Source organism: Columba livia, chromosome 15 (genome assembly GCF_036013475.1).
Source record: "Columba livia isolate bColLiv1 breed racing homer chromosome 15, bColLiv1.pat.W.v2, whole genome shotgun sequence".
Classification (NCBI taxonomy): Eukaryota; Metazoa; Chordata; class Aves; order Columbiformes; family Columbidae; genus Columba; species Columba livia.
Window position 1 is genome coordinate 1,872,844 of NC_088616.1, and position 21,534 is coordinate 1,894,377.

Sequence of the window (21,534 nt, forward strand, 5' to 3'; positions counted from 1 at the left end):
AATATAACCCCATCCTAAACACAAGGTAAAGCCAAAACACCTTTTCCCTCCCTGTGCCCCGCTCTCCTCATTTCATCCGAGCATCTGGGGTGCAAAACTTTTACCAATTAAAGGCGGTTTCCACTGTATTTTACCCAGTAAAAGACTGTGAATTCTCATTTTGCCCATTACAGAACTGGACATTTCAGGCTACTGTTAGCTTTGCTGGCAAGAAAATCCAGTTCATTTACAAAGAGAGAAAGGTGAGAGCCAGGAGGAAACTGCGGGAAGGACAGACAAGACTTCAGGCACAACTGCACTGCGAGGGAGGGACTGCAGCCCTGTCTCCAGTTTTCTAGCTTAGCAGTAATTGCAATACCAGCATCACAGAGCTCATTATAGGCAGAAAAAAAGGTTATCCCACACTGAGCATCATATTTCCATAACCAGACTCCACTAGGAGCCAAGCCAGTTAATTTAAAGCTAACATGACCCTCACTCTGTCCTGCAGCAGCGTCGCGTTCTTGGCTGCACTGCCAAAGCTGATCCCACAGAGTGGGATGTACGGCATGTGGCTAAGGAAGAACTTCAGCCTGCATCTTAAAAATGGACTGTCATTGCTACACGATCTCTCTCACATCATTAGGCCTTTCCACCACAAGCCTGACTATGTGATTGACTCACTTTTTTAACAAGTACCATTATTAATACCCGATTCCATCTCATTGTAAGGTTCCTGGAGCTTTCTAAAAGGCCTGGACAAGAAGGTGATCCATTTATTCAACTCCAAAGTAATTTGGGGTTTGTATTGAATCAAGCTGGGTAAGAACATACCTCCTCTTTTCCAAGGGTTTTCAGGTGATCCAGGATCTGCGCTATCACCGTTTCACACAGTTTATTAACTTCAGCCAGGAACTTGGAGTCTCCACCGTACAGGGCATCATTGGAATCAACTGCAGAGAGGAATTCAGGCTTAGGTCTGGCTGAAGAGCTGAGCATTTGTTTGCTACTGAAAACACCAGCTATTTATAGAAGACCAGCTTTGGAAGTTATAAAACACCCTCCTCCATGAGACACACAGAGAACAATCTTGGTGAGGTGCCTACCGCTTGGTTGCCCACTTGATTTTAGAACAAAACACTTGTAGCTTAAAGCCAGTCCTGTATGCCTGGTTCAGAAACACAGGCTAGACTTAAATGCAAAGCAACATATAGTGTCAATTCTCCCTCTTCCCACACAGACGGACTCCCTGCTCCCATCGCTTTAGAAGGGCACGACCATCGCCTTCAACAGCAGCAGGCCTGGGGAAACAGTCTGTGTTGTACTTAGGGAATACAACAAGATTTTGAAAGGAAACTGCATTTTGCTCTCCTAAAATAAAACCTCGACTACCTCAAAGTCACAGAGAGAAATCCAGAAAGGGTGTTTTCAATTTCCAAGCCCTTGAAGGATTTTTTGGGGGGAGAGCACTCTTGAAGTTTTCAGAGCTTATATAATCATGATTTTAAACATGTGTTTGGGCCTCATTTATTTATAATATTTTAATAAGAAGTTACAAGAAATGTGTAAGCTTGACTGTATTCTGGGTAAATCAGAGAGTACGTAAGATAGAAGGTGATCCTCTGTTGTCCAGTAAACTCCATTTTAAGAAGCTGAAGTACATGGTCCACCTAGAAAAAAAATCATCATCCAACTACAGGTGAAAAATTACTCATTTGTATTTCCACACTTCTCTCCATTGAAATGTAATTAATTCAAATTTCTCTTCTTGGGATTACGCAGTTATTTTGGTCATTAAAAAATGGAATGAAAGAGAAGGCAGCTAAGCCAGGTTTCCTTCCAGGATTTGAAGAGCAGATTTACTATCGAGTGGTTGTTCAACTGCCAGCTATTTTCTGTGCTGCGAACTGCAAGAGATGCTCCTGTAGTGGTTGGTAACTCTGACAGACTATTCACCAAAAGAACTGCAGAATATATTCCGGCCTGAAACCCCTGTGCCAAGAACAAGCCAAACCAGCTTGGCCTCTCAGACTAACCCATCTTGACAGCGCGCTTCAAAAGATTCAATTAATACTCTACCTTGATTTAGTCACTTCTCATCAATCAGAAGGCAAACACTCAAATTTTAGACCAATCAAAATGTTCTTACAAAAAGACTACAGCCATTTTATAAAATGCAAAATCTTTCTTCTAGCTATTCACAAGATGTTTGTAAGTTAACCCCATAGTTTCCCAAAGCAAATACATTGGTGTAAATAACGAAGACCAGGCATCACATTCTGAAAACTGGAGTTGTTTACAAATGTAACACCAACAATAAGTATAAATCAAGTTCACACTTTATTCTATAAGAAAACCCTCCATACATATGGAGTTCTAATATTTACTTGAAAAGTGCACAGTTCTAGGTATGTGCATCAAGACCACCAGGAACAAACTAAATGAATCACTCTGTGCAGATCCACTTTAAAGAACGGACAGCACGACTCTTTAGCAGCCGCCTCCTGTGGTTATTTAGAGCTACAATGTCTGGACCTGCATAGGAAAACAATCCACTCTGTAAGACTGACTACCACTGATCTTCATCAACCAGTGACAGTCCTACCAACGGCCTGGTGGCAGCAAGGCCCCAGAGCTCCCTTCTGCGTTACCTTTATCTACATGGTAGATATACGCTTCCTGAGTCATTGCAGACAGCAGATGCAAAACATTAGTATAAATCCTGACTTTGTCATCGCTGTTATCCTCCCAGGTATAATCCTGGATCACATTTAGTAATCCTCGCACAAGAAACAACACTCCTTGTTCTGGATGGTCCTACAGAAAAGAAAAGAGAAGTCAAAATGAACAACACAACAAGCCGAAAACAAAAGTGGGGCTGCTGGCCGTCATTCAGGGCTTTAGAGTCACAATATTAGCTCGATAAAAGCAAAAACTACAATGGAGTTAAGCTGACAGCTACTTTTCTGAAGTGTGCATCCTGCAGATCCTTCTAACAATGTGTTCCAGTTTCCTTCTAAAATGCCCATTTGACCCACGGTTATAAACTTGATCTAGGCAGCTTCTACAGACAAACTTTGAAATGCTTTGTTTCCTAGTCACAGGGGAATAGTACAAAATTAATTGTCAACTTCTTAACAGCTAAAATTGAACACACTGGGTAGGATTTTATAAATTAAAATAATGTCAGTAAGCTATAGAAAAAAGTATATTACTCATACGAGTTTCAGAAGAACACCTACAATGGGAAGTAAAAGTTACAGATAATGAGCAATCTTTTAATAGGAAAGGAATATAATTATAAAAAGATCTGTTTTACATAAGCTATGAGTTTTTTCAAGCTAGCAGTTTGTGCAATGATACCAACACATCTAGGACAAACCACAGCCCACTGGGGACATCCCCTTCTGATCTTGTATCCTGTAAAGTAAATAGGAGAAAAAATTGTGGAAGCTAATTTTTGAATCCTGGTTATTTCATCGCAAGTTCTTCTTCACTACTGAATTTGAGAGGCTGGATGTCCCTCCTTCAATCACCTGTGACCGACACGAGTCATTTCTCCGAGGAGCGTCCAGCTCTGACGTAGCTTTCTGCAAGGTTTTACTTGTGCTGTCACTGAAGAGCAATGACTGGTCACAGCGGCCACCAGCCTGGCCATGGGCCAGGGAGCACACGCTGCTCTGCCGACGGGGATTCCGGCAGCTGTTAGCGGGGGGAGGCAAAATCTTCAAGCGCCAGGTTCTCACTGCAGGGAGATCTGGCAGTCAGAGGCCTGTCTGTGTTCTCTATGGTACCTTGGTTCTACAAGCTTTATCTCAGCTCCTCCATATTAGTTTACATCTTTTTTCTCATCTTTTAGCTGTAGCTGAAAATATTGGAAGAACAATTATATGTATATCTCTACTTAAGCTCGACAATTGGTTAAAAACTGGAAGGGTGCACAATGGTAGTATTTTGTGAAATATTCATCAGAAGAGGAAGGTTATGCCAAAACACGTCTTCTAGTTATCTTCACTCAAAAGACTGGACAATCTGTAACAAAGAAACTAACTGAAACTAAAAGAAACTGCAGCTCTCAATTTCCCTCCTCCTCAGGTTTAAAAACACCACTTCTGGCTCCCTGTCCTGCACTGGGCTGAGGGGTTTTACGCGATGGGCAGAGCAGTTCAGCTTGCTTGTGGAAAACCAACCACTGCACCCTCAGCTCCGCTCGAAATTTTGCAAGGGGAAAGTCAAAACAGTCTCGTAGCCTATGTGCTATTGATCCACATACAACTTACCGGAACTACTAACAACGTGGAAAAAAAATTACAAAGGAATTCGAGGAGGAAGGCATCCGAAGAGCGCATCTTCCCGTCGACGTTGATCGTTCTTGGCACTTCAGAAACAAGGCTCACTGCAGCTTTGAAGAAAGCATCAGCTACAAAATAAGAATAAGGTCACTGCATTATCGCTCCAGCTGCGCTGGCAGCCATGCCCGTGATCTATGATTGCTTCGAGTTTGTTTCAAGTAGATTAAAGAGAATGAACGTATGCTTCACTGCAAAGAAACTCGAGACTCAGCAGTGAAAATCTGTGGTAATTCACATGATGCTGTTTATTCCAAAGAAGTTCCCACATCACTCCAGACTTCTGGCATGTGGAGGACAGGGAGGTGATTCGGGACAGCCAGCACGGCTTCTCTGAGGGCAGGTCCTGTCTCACCAGCCTCGTGGACTTCTATGATAAAGTAAATACCTCAGTGGACACAGGAAAGGCTGCGGATGTCATCTGACTGGACTTGTGTAAAGCTTTGACACAGTCCCCACAACATCCTGCTCTCTAAATTGGAGAGGTGTGGATTTGATGGGTGGACTGTTTGGTGGGTGAGGAACTGGCTGGATGGTCGTACCCAGAGAGTGGTGGCCAATGGTGCAATGTCTGGATGGACACCGATAACAAGTGGTGTCCCTCAGGGGTCCGTAGTGGGACCAGTACTGATTAATATCTTTATCAGTGACATAAACAGTGGGATCAAGTGCAACCTCAGCAAGTTTGCAGGCAACACCAAGCTGAGAGGTGCAGGTGACACTCCCGAGGGACAGGATGCCATCCAGAGGGACCTGGACAAGCTCGAGAAGTGGGGCCACGTGAACCTCATGAGCTTCAACAAGGCCAAGCGCAAGGTCCTGCACCTGGGTTGGGGTAACCCCAGTATCAGTCCGGGTTGAGGATGGAGGGATGGATGGAGAGCGGCCCCAGGGATGGACTTGGGGTGCTGGGGGGTGAAAGATGGGACATGACTCGGCCATGTGCGCTCACAGCCCAGAAACCAGTGGTGCCCTTGGCAGCATCCCCACAGCATGGGCAGCAGGTTTGAGGGGATCCTGCCCCTGTGCCCGCTCTGGTGAGACCCCCTGCAGTGCTGGTCCAGCTCTGGGTCCTCAGCACAGGACACACATGGAGCTGCTGGAGAGGGGCCAGAGGAGCCCCAGGAATGACCCGAGGCTGGAACAGCTCTGCTGGGGGACAGGCTGAGAGAGCTGGGGTGTGCAGCTGGAGAAGAGAAGCAATGGGGAGACCTTATTGAGGCCTTTTGGTACTTAAAAGGAGCCTGTAAGAAAGATGGGGACAGACTTTTGAGCAGGGCCTGTTGTGATAGGACAAGGGGTGATGGTTTTAAACTAAAGGAGGGAGATTCAGGCTGGACATGAGGAAGGAATTGTTGGCCCTGAGGGTGGTGAGAGCCTGGCCCAGGTTGGCCAGAGAGGTGGTGGATGAACCATCCCTGGAGACATCCCAGGCCAGGCTGGACGGGGCTCTGAGCAACCTGAGCTGCTGAAGATGTCCCTGTCATGGCAGGGGGAGCACTGGGAGCTGGGGGGGCCCTGCAACAAAAACTGTTCTGTGATTCTATGATTCTGAAACTATAATTCTTCCTCCTTTGTTTAACAACAGGACACCACTGATTCAAATATATTGCATATATAATAAAAAATACAAATAGCACACAATGAAAAGTTGACTTATCTAAATAAATACTTATGCCAGAAGAATGGGGAATCCAAATCAGGGGGAAAAGCATATCAGGTCATGCTAACTTGTTCACAAATTCATTTCCGAAAGGCTGTTAAACTAGGTATGGACAAAAGTAAAATACTAATACTAATATAGGACCAGAACCTGAAGTATTGCTGGTTACCGAGATAAAATGATTCTTTCCCAGAATCACAATACAGGATTTACAGAAACCATCCACCATTATGGCCTTAGCAATATAGCTATTAAGAGTTTTTTCATAACTTTTATATCTGTAATCCTAGAAAAACAAAAACCCAACAACAAAAATGAAAAACAAACCCCACAACAACACCCACTAGAACATTTATAGAACCCTCACTTTATTAAGCTAATACCCCAAAATTAAAAATAAGAGTATTTTCTCTCTCACCCTAGAACACCTCCAATATATACTAAGAGTTCACACACACAAAATAATCCAACAGCAACATTCTTTTGCACTTTCTTGGCTACACTTCAAAATATCCAGGTATCCAAATCCCATGCAGGTTATTTAGCCATATATTTCAAAGCATCCTTCAGAATTCATACTGTGTCTTGATTTTACAGGAACAGAGGCTGAGGCCATGGAATCAAGCTTTACCAAAGAGAGAATTCCTGGTGAAAGCCAAGAGGTGATCCATGGCTGGCAGAAGATAACCATGGACAGGCGTGTGTGGGCATTTCCAGGAGTGCAGCTTGCTCTGGAAGAATTCATTTGAGCACATGAAACTCCAAGCAAATATAGTACCAACTGGTATCTAATTTAGGCTTATGAGGAATACCAGGGAAACATGTGCTTTGGAAAAACTGTCATTCTTCTGACTCTTATTTCTTTTCAGCACACAAGTGCTCAAGCCCTTCTGAACTTCTCAGTGCTTAGAACGCAGATCCCTTCATTCAAACATCATGCTTGCTTTTACTCTGCACATTTCTTTTGAGGTGAATGTTTTTTAACATATAAGTTTACACAGCCAACCCAAAGGAAGGTAAGTAATCCTTCTCTGAGCTTTATTAGAGGAAAGCAGCAGTAGATGTTCATTCTAGTACAAGTAAATGAATCGCTGTCACTTGCACAGTTGCCTCAACAGGAAAAAAAGTGCGTGCCCCACATCACTATGTAACCAAAACATGCGGCCAGACAAAAGAACAAACGTGTCTCAGAAAACAGTGTGCATACCAAAGCGCCCGTGTCTGTGCAGAGAACACTCCTGCCTTCTGCAGCGGTTTCCTAACGGGACAGCAGCGCTCCGTGCAACGAGCAGAGCTGCCGGCAGCTCAGCGGAGCTCACCTGTCCGCAGCCAGCACACACCCCCTGCGCGGAACTTCTGCCTCAGCACACACCCCATCCTCTCCTCTTTGCTGTGAACGACTGCCCTGCGGTTCGATTCAGTTTCGTGACCTGCTGTTGCTGCAAATGAGAGCTGCCTGCTCAGCAGGTGAAGCACCATCAGAGACCGGCCATCCTGGGTCCGCTCGGCCTGGAGGAGACTGAGGGCAGAGCTCATGGGCTGCAGGTTCCCCAGCAGGAGCAGGAGGGGCAGGGTGAGCTCTGCTCTGTGACAGTGACAGAGCCCAGGGAATGGCAGGAGATGTGCCAGGGAGGGTCAGTGGGACATGAGGAAAAGGTTCTTCACCCAGAGGTGCTGGACACTGAACAGGCTCCCCAGGGAGCTGTCACGGCCCCAACCTGACAGTGTTCAAGAAGGGACTGGACAACGTGCTCAGACACACGGGGTGACCTGTGGGGTGTCCTGTGCAGGGACAGGGGTTGGACTCCATGAGCCTTGGGGGTTCCTTCCAACTCAGGACATTCTATGATTCGACACGGCAAACCAAAAAAGCAATAAAGCATAATAGCAATTAGTTGCTTTTTCTATTAGAGAGATATTTTACTTGGCTACATCCAGAAGAACTGGCAAAGGAGAATACGTTCACTGTGCTCCAAGTTCCATCAATCTGTGCTGAAGACAAAATGGTTCTTATGCTAGAACACTAAAAGAACATTTGTCCAAGGTATATTTGCTTCATAAGAAGCAAAACTGAAGTAAATTCAAATTAATGCAAAGGTTTGCCAAACACTAACTGTCCTCAGACACTACCACCCTATTCACTTGTAGATTGGTGTCAGAGTTGGCATCTCACACTCTGAGTTTGCAGGAAAGTTCCCTAAACAGATTGTCACAGAAGTGCTATTTTCTTAGCAAGAATTAAGTAAGCATTGTATTTAATTCTGAATTACACTAATTATGAGGTTATGCAACAGTGCTTTCTTTTAAAAGTCAAATTATAAAGCTATTACTGTAGAGATGTTTCAAGAGACTCACATACATACACCCACTAAATCTTGCATATCCAAGTCGGCACTTCCAGCAACGCTCTCCTACAGAAAAAACAATATATCTACCTCCATATGTTTCTACATATAAAAATGTACTTTACATTGTATTTGCTGCATCTACGATAGTCAATTAAACTGTACTAATGTAATATTTCAGGCAGGCAAAAAACCAAGGAGGAGCAATGCCATTAGAGACGGGGAAACAATTAAGCTCCTTAAGTCCACCTTGAAAGAGCAGAAGGGTCTGACATACCCACACAAACTATTTTTAGTCACGGATACAATTACACGAGGCTACGTCCACCCAAAGGGCAGAACCGGGGACCGTGCGCAGTGCTCCCCACTCCACAGCACCTTCGTGTTCTACAACACTGCCAGCTGCATTTCAACACTCCAAAGATTCTGCCTGCGCATCTGACAGATGTTGGAAATTCAATGACGCTTTGTACTCCAGTGCAAAACAGTAACGGGAAGCAAGCATGGGATTTTTTGTTGCCCTTTTATTTCCTGTTAAATAAATTAACACATTACTGTTTTGACAACCAAGCACTGAAAACATTTGGAACAGCTTCTCCTCACATTGGGGGAGTTTTGCCACGTTGTTGAAATATGTTTTTCCCTTGAGCTATTGAACATTAAAACCCTCTACTCATCACTTCCAACCCAGAAACTACAATGAATTATTTGAAGTAACCAAGATGAAATACGAAAATGAATGTGTTGCTGCTTGGTGAACCAGAATGTACTATGTTAATTCATACTATGAATTAGCTGCAGATTAAAAGGTAATTATGTGGATGAAGCTCACTAGTGCCAATTTTAGGAATAGCTTGATTATAGATTGTTAACAAGGTGTCAGTACTTGCAGACAAAGACCTAAGGGGAAGGGAAGATTCATATGGGGACATCATACAGTATGAGCAAGAACAATGGATATAAGATATGTTATTCTTCAGCTGTAATCAGTAAATGCAATGCCTCCACCCCCAAAAACACAAACAACAAAAACACCCCTACCAACCACAAATTTCAGCCTGCCTCTCTAAACTCTATGTAAAACCTAAGGACTGCGAGGTACAGTTTCACCTGCTTATTACGAGATGATAAAAAACATCTCAACTGAGCAGACACATGGGAACACATGATACAGCACTGAAGAATCAATATGATTTTTGCAGACAGAAATGATTCCTGAGAAGTCTCTCCAGATAAGGAGAAAAGTCATCCTGGGGATGTGTAACTCAGTAAAGGACGGGGTGGAGGGTGGAAGGAGCGGGAATAAGAAGGTTTCATGGGGGAGTGAAACAACGGCCACGTTCCTTAAGGTTCTGCAGAGACGTGTCTGTGGGATGAGCTGGGGGCCGGTGTTTGCAGCCCAGCCCGGGCCGGGACTGCAAAGCGCTGCAGACGGTTCTCGTGCCTCTGAGCGAGAAAGCAGCAGGTGAAATCTAATATTAGTAAGGCATGTGAGGAATGAAACAGCCCTTGCTATAGCTATAGAAAGATCAGCTCTAAATAGGGTATTCGCACTCACGAAAGATTTTTGGAGTCATTTTAGACGGTTTCCTGAAAACTACATCCCAAACAGCTGCTGAAAAGGAGGGCAATGATAAGAATCATTAGGGCAGGAATGGAAAGTGGAGCTGTCACTGTACCGTACATATAGTGTGTGCATTTACACCTGGAATATAGTCCTGACCTGCCCATTTCCAACAGGATAAAAATATTATTAGAAAGGTACTAATGCGTGGAACTGTTTCCTTATTAGAAATGACTACACTGACACAAATTCTTCAGGAACTTATCAACTCCATTGTCTTATCAACTCCATCGTAGTATGAAGGAAATGCACCAAGGAGGAGTGAATTTTTCATGGGATCATGAGCAGATCAGCTGCATGCACTGAAACACCTTTAAAAACCACACAGAAATCAATCCCCCAGGAGCAGATCTCCAAGTAGCATGTAACTGTGGAACTCACTGTCACCTGAAGTTAAAGGCCAAAAAGTATCATACTGGAACACAGGAGGTTCCACTTAAAGATGAGAAGAAACTTGTTCGGGGTGAGGGTGTCAGAGCCTGGCCCAGGCTGCCCAGGGGGGTTGTGGAGTCTCCTTCTGTGCAGACATTCCAACCCGCCTGGACACCTTCCTGTGTAACCTCATCTGGGTGTTCCTGCTCCATGGGGGGATTGCACTGGATGAGCTTTCCAGGGCCCTTCAACCCCTGACATTCTGGGGTTCTGTGACTCTTTAAAGAGGAAGCATGTGCACATGCTCTCGTGTGCCCGCTCCTGACGAGCCGGCCCATCAGGGACGGTTCCTTTCCGATTCATTTCTCTTCCCAGTTTTAAACTGATTTAGCTACTTTCAATCAGCATGAAACAAAGGTTACACACAAGGCACAATTGCACTTCCTAACCTAATGCTATCGTTAATTGCACACTCTTAAAGCTTCACTTTACGCTGCATTGATTTTAGTAGATCAGTGTCTAATTGGCATTAGTTAACTCTCTTAACTGACTGGATGTAAATTTGCAGTTATGAATTAATCACTACTTCTCATACACATGAAATGCATTCGAGACACAGATTAAACTGTGCTAAAAGTAACTTGCGAGGACACATTATGTGACTGAAATACATCACAATATGCAAAGACAGTTCACAAAAAAAGTCCCAAGACTGCTGTCACTGTTGCTTAACTGGTTAAGACATGCTAAATTAGGCATGCAAGTGACATGTCTCTGAATACAAATTATGCCCCAAATAGCTTTTCTACAGAGCAAAAAAGCACAGAAACATAACACCTTGGTAAGCGAAGTGAGTTACTGAACACCAGAGCTTTGCACATGCTTCAACAAAGGCTGAAATGGACCAAAGGCTTCTCTCTCCAGCCTGTGGGTCTGAAATTCAGGAGAGAGCGCTTACGCATTTTACAGACTGAGTTCATGGTACTCTGCATACACCTGGTACCTTAAGAGATTGCGAATGGGGACCCTGTTAATTTATCAGTGCCCTGTGTCCACCTGGCAAACAACGGCCAAAAACCCGACAATTGTTGGGGCGCAGAGTCTCACTCAGAGAAGACTTGGATCACAAAAATAGTGGAAAAGCAGATTATAAATGGAAAGATTATTAAAGCACAGAGTTGGTCCCACCATGGGCAGGGCATAGTCCTCAAAGACTGAACATTATAGAAAAATTGCTTTGGATTTGCTTCCAACAAGAGGTGCACTACAATGCAGCAACACCAACCAAAATCGACACAAAAGAGAAGGTAAGCTGGTCAATTAAAAGGCTGCTGGAAGAAAAAGCGAGTCCATTTTTGGTCAACTCTGTTAACCTACAAAGAAACTGCACAATCCTCATGGCACAACGACAGAGTCTGCAGATCTTTTATTTGCACAAACTACTTGGACACAACAGGCAGCTTTACTCTAAATCCCTCGGCTTTGCTACATGGGCAGCACCAGGTTCAAAACAAAGAAATGCAACTGTCACCCAGTACTAAAAAGTCTCAATCAGCATCCTAAGGCGGGTTGTTTGTGCAGCTGGAACTCACTGGTAAATGCAGAGCTTGGAAAACAAGCTCTCGTGAAGAAGCACGGAGCTAAACCAGCGAATTAACAGTCACAACAAAAGATGTTGTAAAATGATCCAATTTATTACTCTCACAGCTCCACTGAAAACTTGGAAAGGAAGAGCATTTGCCAACAGAAAGCAGATATTTAAAGTCAGTATTAAAACTGCAAAACAAAGTAGGATGAAAGCACTTTAAAAAAGAAAGATACTGCAAGCAGTTAAAAGCATGAGAAGACTTTCAGAACAGGTAACTGTCTTCCATTTGTGACATGAATAGGAACGAGATCAGATTAAATGGTGACACAGACTTATCGCTCATTCTGGTCCCAGAGCAGCTCCGATTTTTCTTCCCCAAAATCACTTTTTGTGAGAATTTCCCATTACTTACACCTGAGCTAACAGGATGGCTAAAAACTGTACCCAGGCGCTGGTTCAATCAATAATTCAGATTAAAAAAAGAAAACACATTGTTCATTCTGCATATTATCTGGTATTACTCCATTGTTTCACTTTGATACAGGGGCATCTTTTCTTGGCTAAGCGTCTACCACACATGTGCTTCGATAGCAAGTTTCTGGTGTCATTGACCTATGTTTTAATTCTTTTCCAGCTCATTACAGGATATGGTCAGCCTGTGAACCAGGTGAACTATTTTCTTTTCCCACAGCTATAATACAGCACATCCTTTGTGATTAGAGCGCTTGTATCATTATGCAAAAGAAAAACATTCCACACTTTTCATCATTTCTAAGAAATTTAGGTCAACCTCCCTCACAGCTGTGTCAACCTGAGTCGGCTGCATCGGTTATTTAGATCCCAGGGTTAGTGTTGGAATTGAAGAGCTGCTTTCATAGGACAAGTTTTCACTGTAACAGTGCTTGAAACTGGGCTGTATTTTAATTACATTATAAATACATGACTTATGATTTCAGCCAAGCTATTGTTCACAGCTAGAAATATTCCCGAAATAAGAGAACCTTTAAATAGACAAATTCACGCCTTACCTTGTGAAAGGCACTGATTTGCCAGAGCAACCTGTCCGGAGTGTAGATACAGATTAAGACGTGTGAAGATACCGCTCAGAGATGGAATCGTAATGAAGCAGAAGGCAACACAAGCCTAAAGCAAATGAAAAAATGCAACTGAAGAAACTTCCTAACTCAGAGTTATAGCAATCACAACTGCTTTTATACACAGTAAATCAGTTTTGGGACAGACTTTCAATAAAAGGCAAATATTACGTGAAGTCCAAAATCAGCAACTTCAAATTTCTCAATATTTCAATAAATATAATGCTATTTATTATTATTAATTATTATTATGAGCAGATGAGCTCAAAACTTACTCTGTGACTCTAGTTCGTAGAGTTCGTCACTCCTCAAGTAACCAGCTTGCAGGTCAAGACCAAAACTGAGCTAACAAGGCAGCCAACTGGGCCTTGGGGACAAACCCCGACAAACTGGGAAATCAGGCGCACTGGGGACGTTTCGGGGGAAGCAGATCTGGTGTGGGGTGCTGCAGCTGCTGTCATTACCACAGAAAAGAATGCAATTGCTAACCTAAAGACAGGTAAATCCTTTCAGTTTTAGGTCAGTCTGACAAAGATCAGGGTGACTTTGCAAAACTCCTAATTAGAGAGCCTGGCCTTGCAGCTTTAGACATTTCGAGGCCCGCACAATTAGTTGAGTCTCGCTTTAACACAGAACTCAAGATTGTCGGATAAAATGACATTTAGCTGAATGTTGCTCACTATACACTAAAATGATTATTTAATGCAATATGCAAATGTGTAACCAGTTAACCCTTTAGGACTGCCCTGAGTAGGGATAAGTTTTTGTATATCACAGAACCCCAGAGTGTCAGGGGTTGGAAGGACCTGGAAAGCTCATCCAGTGCAATCCCCCCATGGAGCAGGAACACCCAGATGAGGTTACACAGGAAGGTGTCCAGGCGGGTTGGAATGTCTGCACAGAAGGAGACTCCACAACCTCCCTGGGCAGCCTGGGCCAGGCTCTGCCACCCTCACCAGGAACAAGTTTCCTCTCATATTTAAGTGGAACCTCTTGTGTTCCAGTTTGAACCCCATTGCCAGCTCTGCTGCGAGAGGGGCATATTTGCAAGGAGGGGCGGACAGAACAGGTGACTAAAACTGACCAACTGAGTATTCCATCCCGTACGCGTCATACAGCCTGTAAAAGTGGGAGATTGCAGCCGGTATCTGAAAAGGACCCTGCTTGTCATGCCTGCGATCCCAGGCCTGGTTCCAGCCCCTGCAACCCTGATTCCATTTCTGGTTTACTCTGAAGTCCCACCCAGGACTTCTGTGTGCCTGCCCTGCAGCTGCTGGAGTGACGCCAACTCCACATCGGGCAACCCTGTGCTACCCTGGGATATTCAAGATTAGTTTTATATATTTGGTATATTTTCTCTATTCACTAGCAGCATTAGTAAAGCTTTTAAAACCTCTTTTCCAACTTGCAAGACTCTCTTCCTTATCCATCACCTTTTCCTATGTGGAGAGTGTGGGGGGGAATTAACAGAGAGCATCTGCCATGGTTTATTGTCGCCTTGCAAGAAACTTTGACAACAACACATGAAGACGAAAACTCTTAGTTGCCACATTTCAGAGAAGAGGGGAAGAGAAGCGACTGGCAGAGCCTGTGCATCGCTCAAAGCTCATCTGCCCGTATCTATACAGGCTCAGAGGCACTTGGCCCAAAGGGAGCACTTGATTTGAAACCCAAATGCTGATTCCAGCTGAACTTTCTAGAATTCACACCAACGCTTCTCCAATGAACCTTCCTTTGCAGAGGGAGTTGATCTTGCTGCTCTTTAACACAGAGCTGCTATTACAGGCTTTGGGTCTTCCTTTCTCTTAAAGGGCAGCATTTGGCTTCAGGGAGTAAAGATCAACAGTAACAAGAGAAAATGAGACTACAAACAGTGTCAAAAATTACTAACATACTGTTTTTGCAAAAATCATAAACTGAGATGGCAGCAGACAGTATTATTGCTAAGAAGGCAGGAGCAAAGTTTATTAGAGCCAGACCTACCCTGACAAAGGCAGCAGTCTTTCTGGAATGATTTCCTTTCATCACCTTTCTCGTTTCCATTGCTAGCTGGTTCACAGACTACAGATTAAAAAACAAAAGCAAATCATTACGAAAAATGCATAGATTTATTAGGACAGCAGCAAATAACAAACCGACGGTTTTATGGCATGCATTTAAAGAATAGAAACCATCAAAAGGAAGCCCAATATGGTGTGCCCTCGCTGCACTATTTAGTTTTTACTTTGAGAATTTTGGTGACTGGACCTTAAAGCAAATATGATTCAGAAGGTTTGTAAAGATAGACTTGATTTATTCAAGGCTTTAGCTCATCCCTTGCTTCCCAGCTATAGTGCTGTCACCGGCTCCTCCCTGCCACACAAATCATGATTTCTAGCTAACACACTTATTAAAAAATCAAAATAATAAAAGGATTTTAGAGAAGAGACAATGTTGTAACGGAATGAGAGGCAGCTCATGCTCACCTGACATGCGACAGAAAAGAGCTTAACCTTCCCAATGGCAGCAGGACTGTGCCTGCATCTGCAGCGAGACAGTCTGATCTCTGCTACATCAAGGATTATACAAGAGACAACCCAAATTATGAATGCACTAAAGTGCCGCTTATTTGATTAGACGTGAAGTCTCTTGCAAGACAGCCAGTTTTATTTATTGCAATGATACCAAACATGCCTGTCAAGCAAGAACTTCAGAGAGTCTGGGGTGATAAGAGATCAAAGTCTACCCTAACAACACCTGATAAAAGGACTTCAAATATATTTTGACATAGACCAATAATCTGGGCAGGGAATGGGAGAAGTGCGAATATATCCCCACTTATTAAGATGGTGTAAATAAACTGCAGCTTACATGAATCAACTGGATTAGAACTGGCTCCAGATTGCAAAACATTGACCTGGCTTCAACATAGAAACTCAGCTGCTGTTCAAAGTCACGGCCGAAAGAAACCTGGAGAAGACAAAAGCCCCAACATTTTACCACTGTAGGCCATTAAATATAAAACTGTTGTTGCCCATTCTCTACATGATCTCCCGCTTTACAGATCAAGTATTTTTTAAGAAAAAATTTAAAATCTAGATTTGTGAAGTGTTTGCAAACGAGCAGAACTCTTGATTCTTTACAGAACGGGGACAAAGGCCTGGTGTCCTCCACACACTACAACCAAAAACCAAACCACCACAAACCCCACAACAACAGGAATAGATCCGTGAATGTGCATTCAGACTCATGGCATTTCTAGAGATATCAGCATTTTCCTACCTAGATACACCTGCAAGAAAAGCAGCTTTTCCTTAAGTTTGTGTAATAAATATATGCATATATAGCACGGCAAAAGTCTGCAACCTTGCACACAGGCAGGAAAGAAGTCAAACCAACCCCGGTGTGAGCACACCCGACTACAACCCTCCAGATTTAAAAGAAAACCAAGTGCTGTCAGCTGGAGTGTCTCAGCTGTCAGTTAAAAGCCCAGCGAGAGGACGTCTCCAGGCAGTCTACATTTATGTATTCCAACGCTTTCTTTGTAATAGAAGGTCACATTATTTGTTATTTCTCAAGCCACAAGCAAAAGAGATTGGACATGGCACTTTCCTCTCTTTGTGCAACTGCTGATTGTGGAGTCCTAGTTTCAAAAAAGCTTCCCTAAAAATACAAAATTTGCACAAAAAAGCCTGACTGTTACAACTGCTTTTCCCTCTATACCTTAATGTGTGCTGGTTTAAAATCTGTAATTACTCATTTTGCTACTATGGGATTTTTTTTCCCCTAAACCAAGACTATAAAGCCATATCAAATATTATTCGATGTGGGAAATCCTCCTGAAGGAAATTATACAATGCTACACTGCATATAAAGGTAAACAAAGCAAAGTTCTATTAAAAACATATTGAATAGCAAATTACCGCTGAAGAGAAAGCAACAATCCATAGATAAATTCATAGCATTGCAACAAAGAACGAACAGGACACGCAGAGACAAAGGCTGTGAGCTCTGAGGATGTGACAGAAAAGCCAATGTTGAGAGGAGCTCTTAGAGAATCAAAAAGGCTTGAGAGCAGCTCCCTAAACCAACCTGACATCTCCAACACAACAGGCAGGAACAAAAGATTTCACTGGAATAAGAAGCTGGCAAATTTATTTCAAGAAAAAAAAACAGCTGCAGTTTTTGTGTGACTATTAAGTTGATGCTACAAATTATCTTCTTTGTAAATTAAGATAACTTGTATGCTCTTCTTATCTCTGTTTATCTTCATTTTGTCTTTCTTAAAGCTGGTATTGGTTCCGTTTGGAGCTGGACAGTGGAACCTCACTGACAGAATCACAGAATGGACTGGGTAGGAAAAGACCTCAGAGCTCATCCAGTCCAACCCTTGGTCCAACTCCAGTCCATTCACTAGATCATGGCACTAAGTGCCATGTCCAATCTCAGTTTACAAACCTCCAGGGCCGGTGAGTCCAGCACCTCCCTGGGCAGCCATTCCAATGCCTGACCACTCTCTCTGCAAAGAATTGCTTTCTCATCTCCAGCCTCAATTTCCCCTGGCAGAGTTGAAGCCCATGGCCCCTTGTCCTATTGCTGACTGCCTGGGAGAAGAGCCCAATCCCCACCTGGCTAGAACTGCCCTTCAGGTAGTTCTAGAGAGTGCTGAGCTCAGCTCTAAGCCTCCTCTTCTCCAGACTAAACAAGCCCAGCTCCCTCAGCCTCTCCCCATAGGGCTTGTGTTCCAGTCCCTTCCCCAGTCTTGTTGCTCTTCTCTGGACCCGCTCCAGCACTTCAATCTCTTTCCTGAGCTGAGGGGCCCAGAACTGAACACAACACTCCAGGTGTGGCCTCCCCAGTGCAGAGCACAGGGGAAGGATCACTGCCCTTGTCCTGCTGACCACACTATTTGGGATACAGGACAGGATACCATTGGCCTTCTTGGCCACCCGGGCACACTGTTGGCTCATGTTGAGCCTCTTGTCCATTAGTCCCCCAGGTCCCTTTCTGCCTGACTGCTCTCCAGCCACTCTGTGCCCAGCCTGGAGCGCTGCAGGGGGTTGTTGTGGCCAAAGTGCAGGACCCGGCACTTGGCCTTGTTGAACTTCAGCCCATTGGAATCAGCCCATTTTTCCAGTCTATCCAGATCCCTCTGCAGAGCCCTCCTGCCTTCCAGCAGGTCGACACTCCCTCCCAACTTGGTGTCATCAGCAAATTTGCTGATGATGGTCTCAATCCCCTCATCTAAATCATCAGAAAAGATGGTTCAACAGGACTGGACCCAACACTGACCCCTGGGGGACACCACTAGTGACTGGCCACCAGCTGGATGCAGCCCCATTCACCAGCACTCACCGAATCGGTGAACCTCTTTGATACCGTAATATGCACAGCTTTAATTGCTGTTTAATTTGTAAATACTTACCATACACGTGATTTTAAAAAGTAGCAGAAAAGATGATTAAATAAGCAACATGCGAGTCAGAGCCGCGGTCCCTGCCCAGCTCCGCATCCCCACATCACACTCGACCATCACTCACCATTTTGATGAATCCATTTATCAGAGCCGCTAACGTTCTTTTCTCATCCTCAAGCGTTAGTGCACTGTAAGACAATTTATATGGTAAATTTGAGAATACTGCTTATCTGATCTACCTGTAACGGTTCAAAGGATACGTAGTAATTTATACACTGTTCTGTCCACATAATGTATTTATTGCACAGTAAGACCACTAAGCTCGTCATTTTAGTTACAAAGCAATCCAGCTGATTTTAATATGAATATCACCAAGTCAACCAGGCACCAAATTAAATTCCAGATTAAAAAATAAATTTAAAAAGTAAAAATTGCTAAGAGTGCCTTTAGATTTTACAGAAACTCTAATTTTGGCACAAGGAGAAGGAAACTGAGCTCATGGTCTTTACCGCAGCAAGCAAAGGGCTTTGGACCTGTGTAACATCATGAGTAGGAACTGATTACAGAAACTTAAAGAAATCAGTAAATCTATTTTTATAAGAGAATTATGCTATTTTAGTGGGGAAGCTTTTAAAACGCACTTTAAATGTTATATGGAATAGTTAATGCATTTGTTTTAGAAACAACATTAGGTTTTGGTTTGGTTTCTTTTGAAGATTATCACAGCTCCCTATTCTACAGCAAAAGCCCAAACTTGATTTGAAACAAATTTACATCGCATGAAAATCCAATAAGTCAAACCTGTTTCACTGAGAACAGCTGAGCAAAAGGTTAAATTACAATTAACTAATACAATTTAATCCTTTTACTATTACATACTTGTCTCCAGCTTTGACCTTTAGTACATCAATGGCCAATTTCCCAGCTCAGACACCAGATGGGAAGAGAACAATAGTTTTATTATACAAATTCAGTAAAGGGGGAAAGAAAAGCTCAGCGTGATTAGCTCGTTAGCGCGCTGCCAATCAAAGGAGTCAGCTGACGGGCTCTGAGCGGCTCAGCGACTCCTAATGAGATCTGCGGGTCAGCCCCAGGTTTCCAGTTCAGTTCTGAACGGGCCCCCCCGGCGCACAGGCCGTTCCTGCACCAGCTGCGCGGGATGTAAAAACAGCCGCAGGAACCACTGTAAGACAGTCAGAATTCATGATTTGACACAACAGAACCAAGCTCACCATGTACACCGTCTCAGCTAAAAGAACTCCTGCGTTAAGGGGTTTTGAGGATCTCAGTAAACTATCAAATTGCTTTGGCAAAATGTCAGCGGAAGCACCAAACATGCATTGCCAGGAATGGCTTAATTTCTTTTAATAAGCTGTCTCAGCTTCAATATCATGTTCTATTTAAAGGCTGACGTGGCTTTTAGTGCAACATACAGCCACGTAAGGTGCTTCGGCCCCAAAATAAGCACTCTAGCTGGTATAAATTGGAATTACGTGCCAAATCTTTATTGGCAATAAATCTTGCATCCATGGCATATCAAGGCAGAGAAAGTTGCAGGTTCCTGCCATTCTGAGCGGCTCTGGGCTCAGGGTGCCAAAAGAAATTGTGCCCTTACAATTCTACTCAACCTGAACCAGGGAAAAAAGAAAAGGAGAGTTTTGCTTTTAAGGTTTATAATTTGCAGCATTGTGATTCTGGCTCTATTTTCAACAGGAGGATTTAGGTGAAAGACACAGATGGATGAAGAGCTTCTGTTCTGGATTCTGTTCTGGTTCTAGAGAGCTTTCAGGTGCCCTTTTAAAGATTTTACACCACTTTGTATGGGCTGAAAAAAGGGGCCCCCAAAAAGGTACAACTGAGTACGGCAATCTGTGCTTTCATACCTACATATTCACTTAAATCTCAAAAATTGTTTTTTATTCACTATAACTCAAAGATTACGTTGATTTCACTCTCAAGAACATTTTTTAAAGTTTGGATTGTTCAGTGTCTCTGCTTCACTAGAAAATTCTACAAACCCATTGCTGCTTTCCTATTAAAATTCTGCTTCAGTATTAAAAATAAAGCAGTAATTACAGAGCAAATGGTACGTGCTGCCACTCCACTGCACAGCTCTTCCCTCACCACTAACTGGATCCATGTCTTAATCCACCATGAAACAAACAGCCTCAGAAATGTGAAACTGTTCACTGAGCAGCCCAACTTTGCATTAACAATAGTTATTAGTACGAATAAAGTTAATCTTACTTCACAGAATCGTGCATTGTCTTGCAGATATGCAGAAGAGCGTTGAGTATAACGGGATCCTTTGTAGATTCCTGCTGGTGCCTATAGAATTTTTAGAAAGAGTGATGAAAAATCCTGCTCTGTCACAATGAAAAGCAATGAATAGAATAACGCTGATTTAATGCATCATTCCAATCATCTGCATTGCATAACACTACAGAAGCTTTATACTCGTTTTTTACCCAACGGAACTCCAAGGATCACATGGTTAATAGATGTACAGTTCCAAAAAACGTCAACCAAGAAATATTATCTTAAGACACGGAGCTTCACTGCCAAACTGCACAACCCGACTCCTTAAGGGACGCAACAAGCTGGACACACGATACCAAGAGGCAATCTCAGAACATCCAAACAGAGCAAGTCCAGATCCCCCAAGAAGGGATATAATTTCTCAGCTACTGCTGGACAGGCAGGAAGGAGAAACATCCTGTTTGGGAACAGAGGCACCACGCAGTGAGCACTGAGATGCCGAAGGTGCTGCAGCATCTCTCATGCGAGCAAAGGCCGAGAGAGCTGCACAGTCCAGCCTAGACAAGCGCAGGCTTGGGCTGGGCTTAGCAGCGTGTGCCAATACCTGATGTCAAGGTGAAGAAGAATAAAAAAAATGTTTTGAGGAACCTGTTAATGATTTGAAAAGGACCATTTGATTTTGATTAATACAATATTTGAAGACGAAGCCTCATCTTCTAACTTTGTTTTCATCTGCGGAAATACTCATTTTTGTATAACACATAACAGAGTTTGTAATGAGAGAGCGTCTCTCTCCTCCTCCATTATACCAAGGTAACAGGTCAGTGCTACCTTATCAGCTGGAAGATGAAATAAATGTCATAAAC

The 21,534-nt window shown here is 43.4% G+C and overlaps 1 protein-coding gene across 9 annotated transcripts in view; it reads right to left on the bottom strand.

Moving 5' to 3' along the window:
- Nucleotides 1-21,534, bottom strand: part of VPS35L (VPS35 endosomal protein sorting factor like) — a 55,339-nt gene that overhangs the window by 7,775 nt on the left and 26,030 nt on the right. For 6 of the 9 annotated variants that reach the window (XM_065030667.1, XM_065030664.1, XM_065030663.1 and 3 more), the window contains 8 exons: nt 20,657-20,737; nt 18,534-18,597; nt 15,865-15,963; nt 14,998-15,075; nt 12,949-13,063; nt 4,260-4,399; nt 2,631-2,796; nt 814-932 (listed from right to left, as the gene is read on the bottom strand). In XM_065030667.1, coding sequence (XP_064886739.1) covers nt 814-932; nt 2,631-2,796; nt 4,260-4,399; nt 12,949-13,063; nt 14,998-15,075; nt 15,865-15,963; nt 18,534-18,597; nt 20,657-20,737 — 862 coding nt within the window. Of the gene's footprint in view, nt 1-813; nt 933-2,302; nt 2,515-2,630; nt 2,797-4,259; nt 4,400-12,948; nt 13,064-14,997; nt 15,076-15,864; nt 15,964-18,533; nt 18,598-20,656; nt 20,738-21,534 lie in introns of those variants that run through there. The other 3 variants (XM_065030670.1, XM_065030668.1, XM_065030669.1) reach the window with 1 other exon arrangement.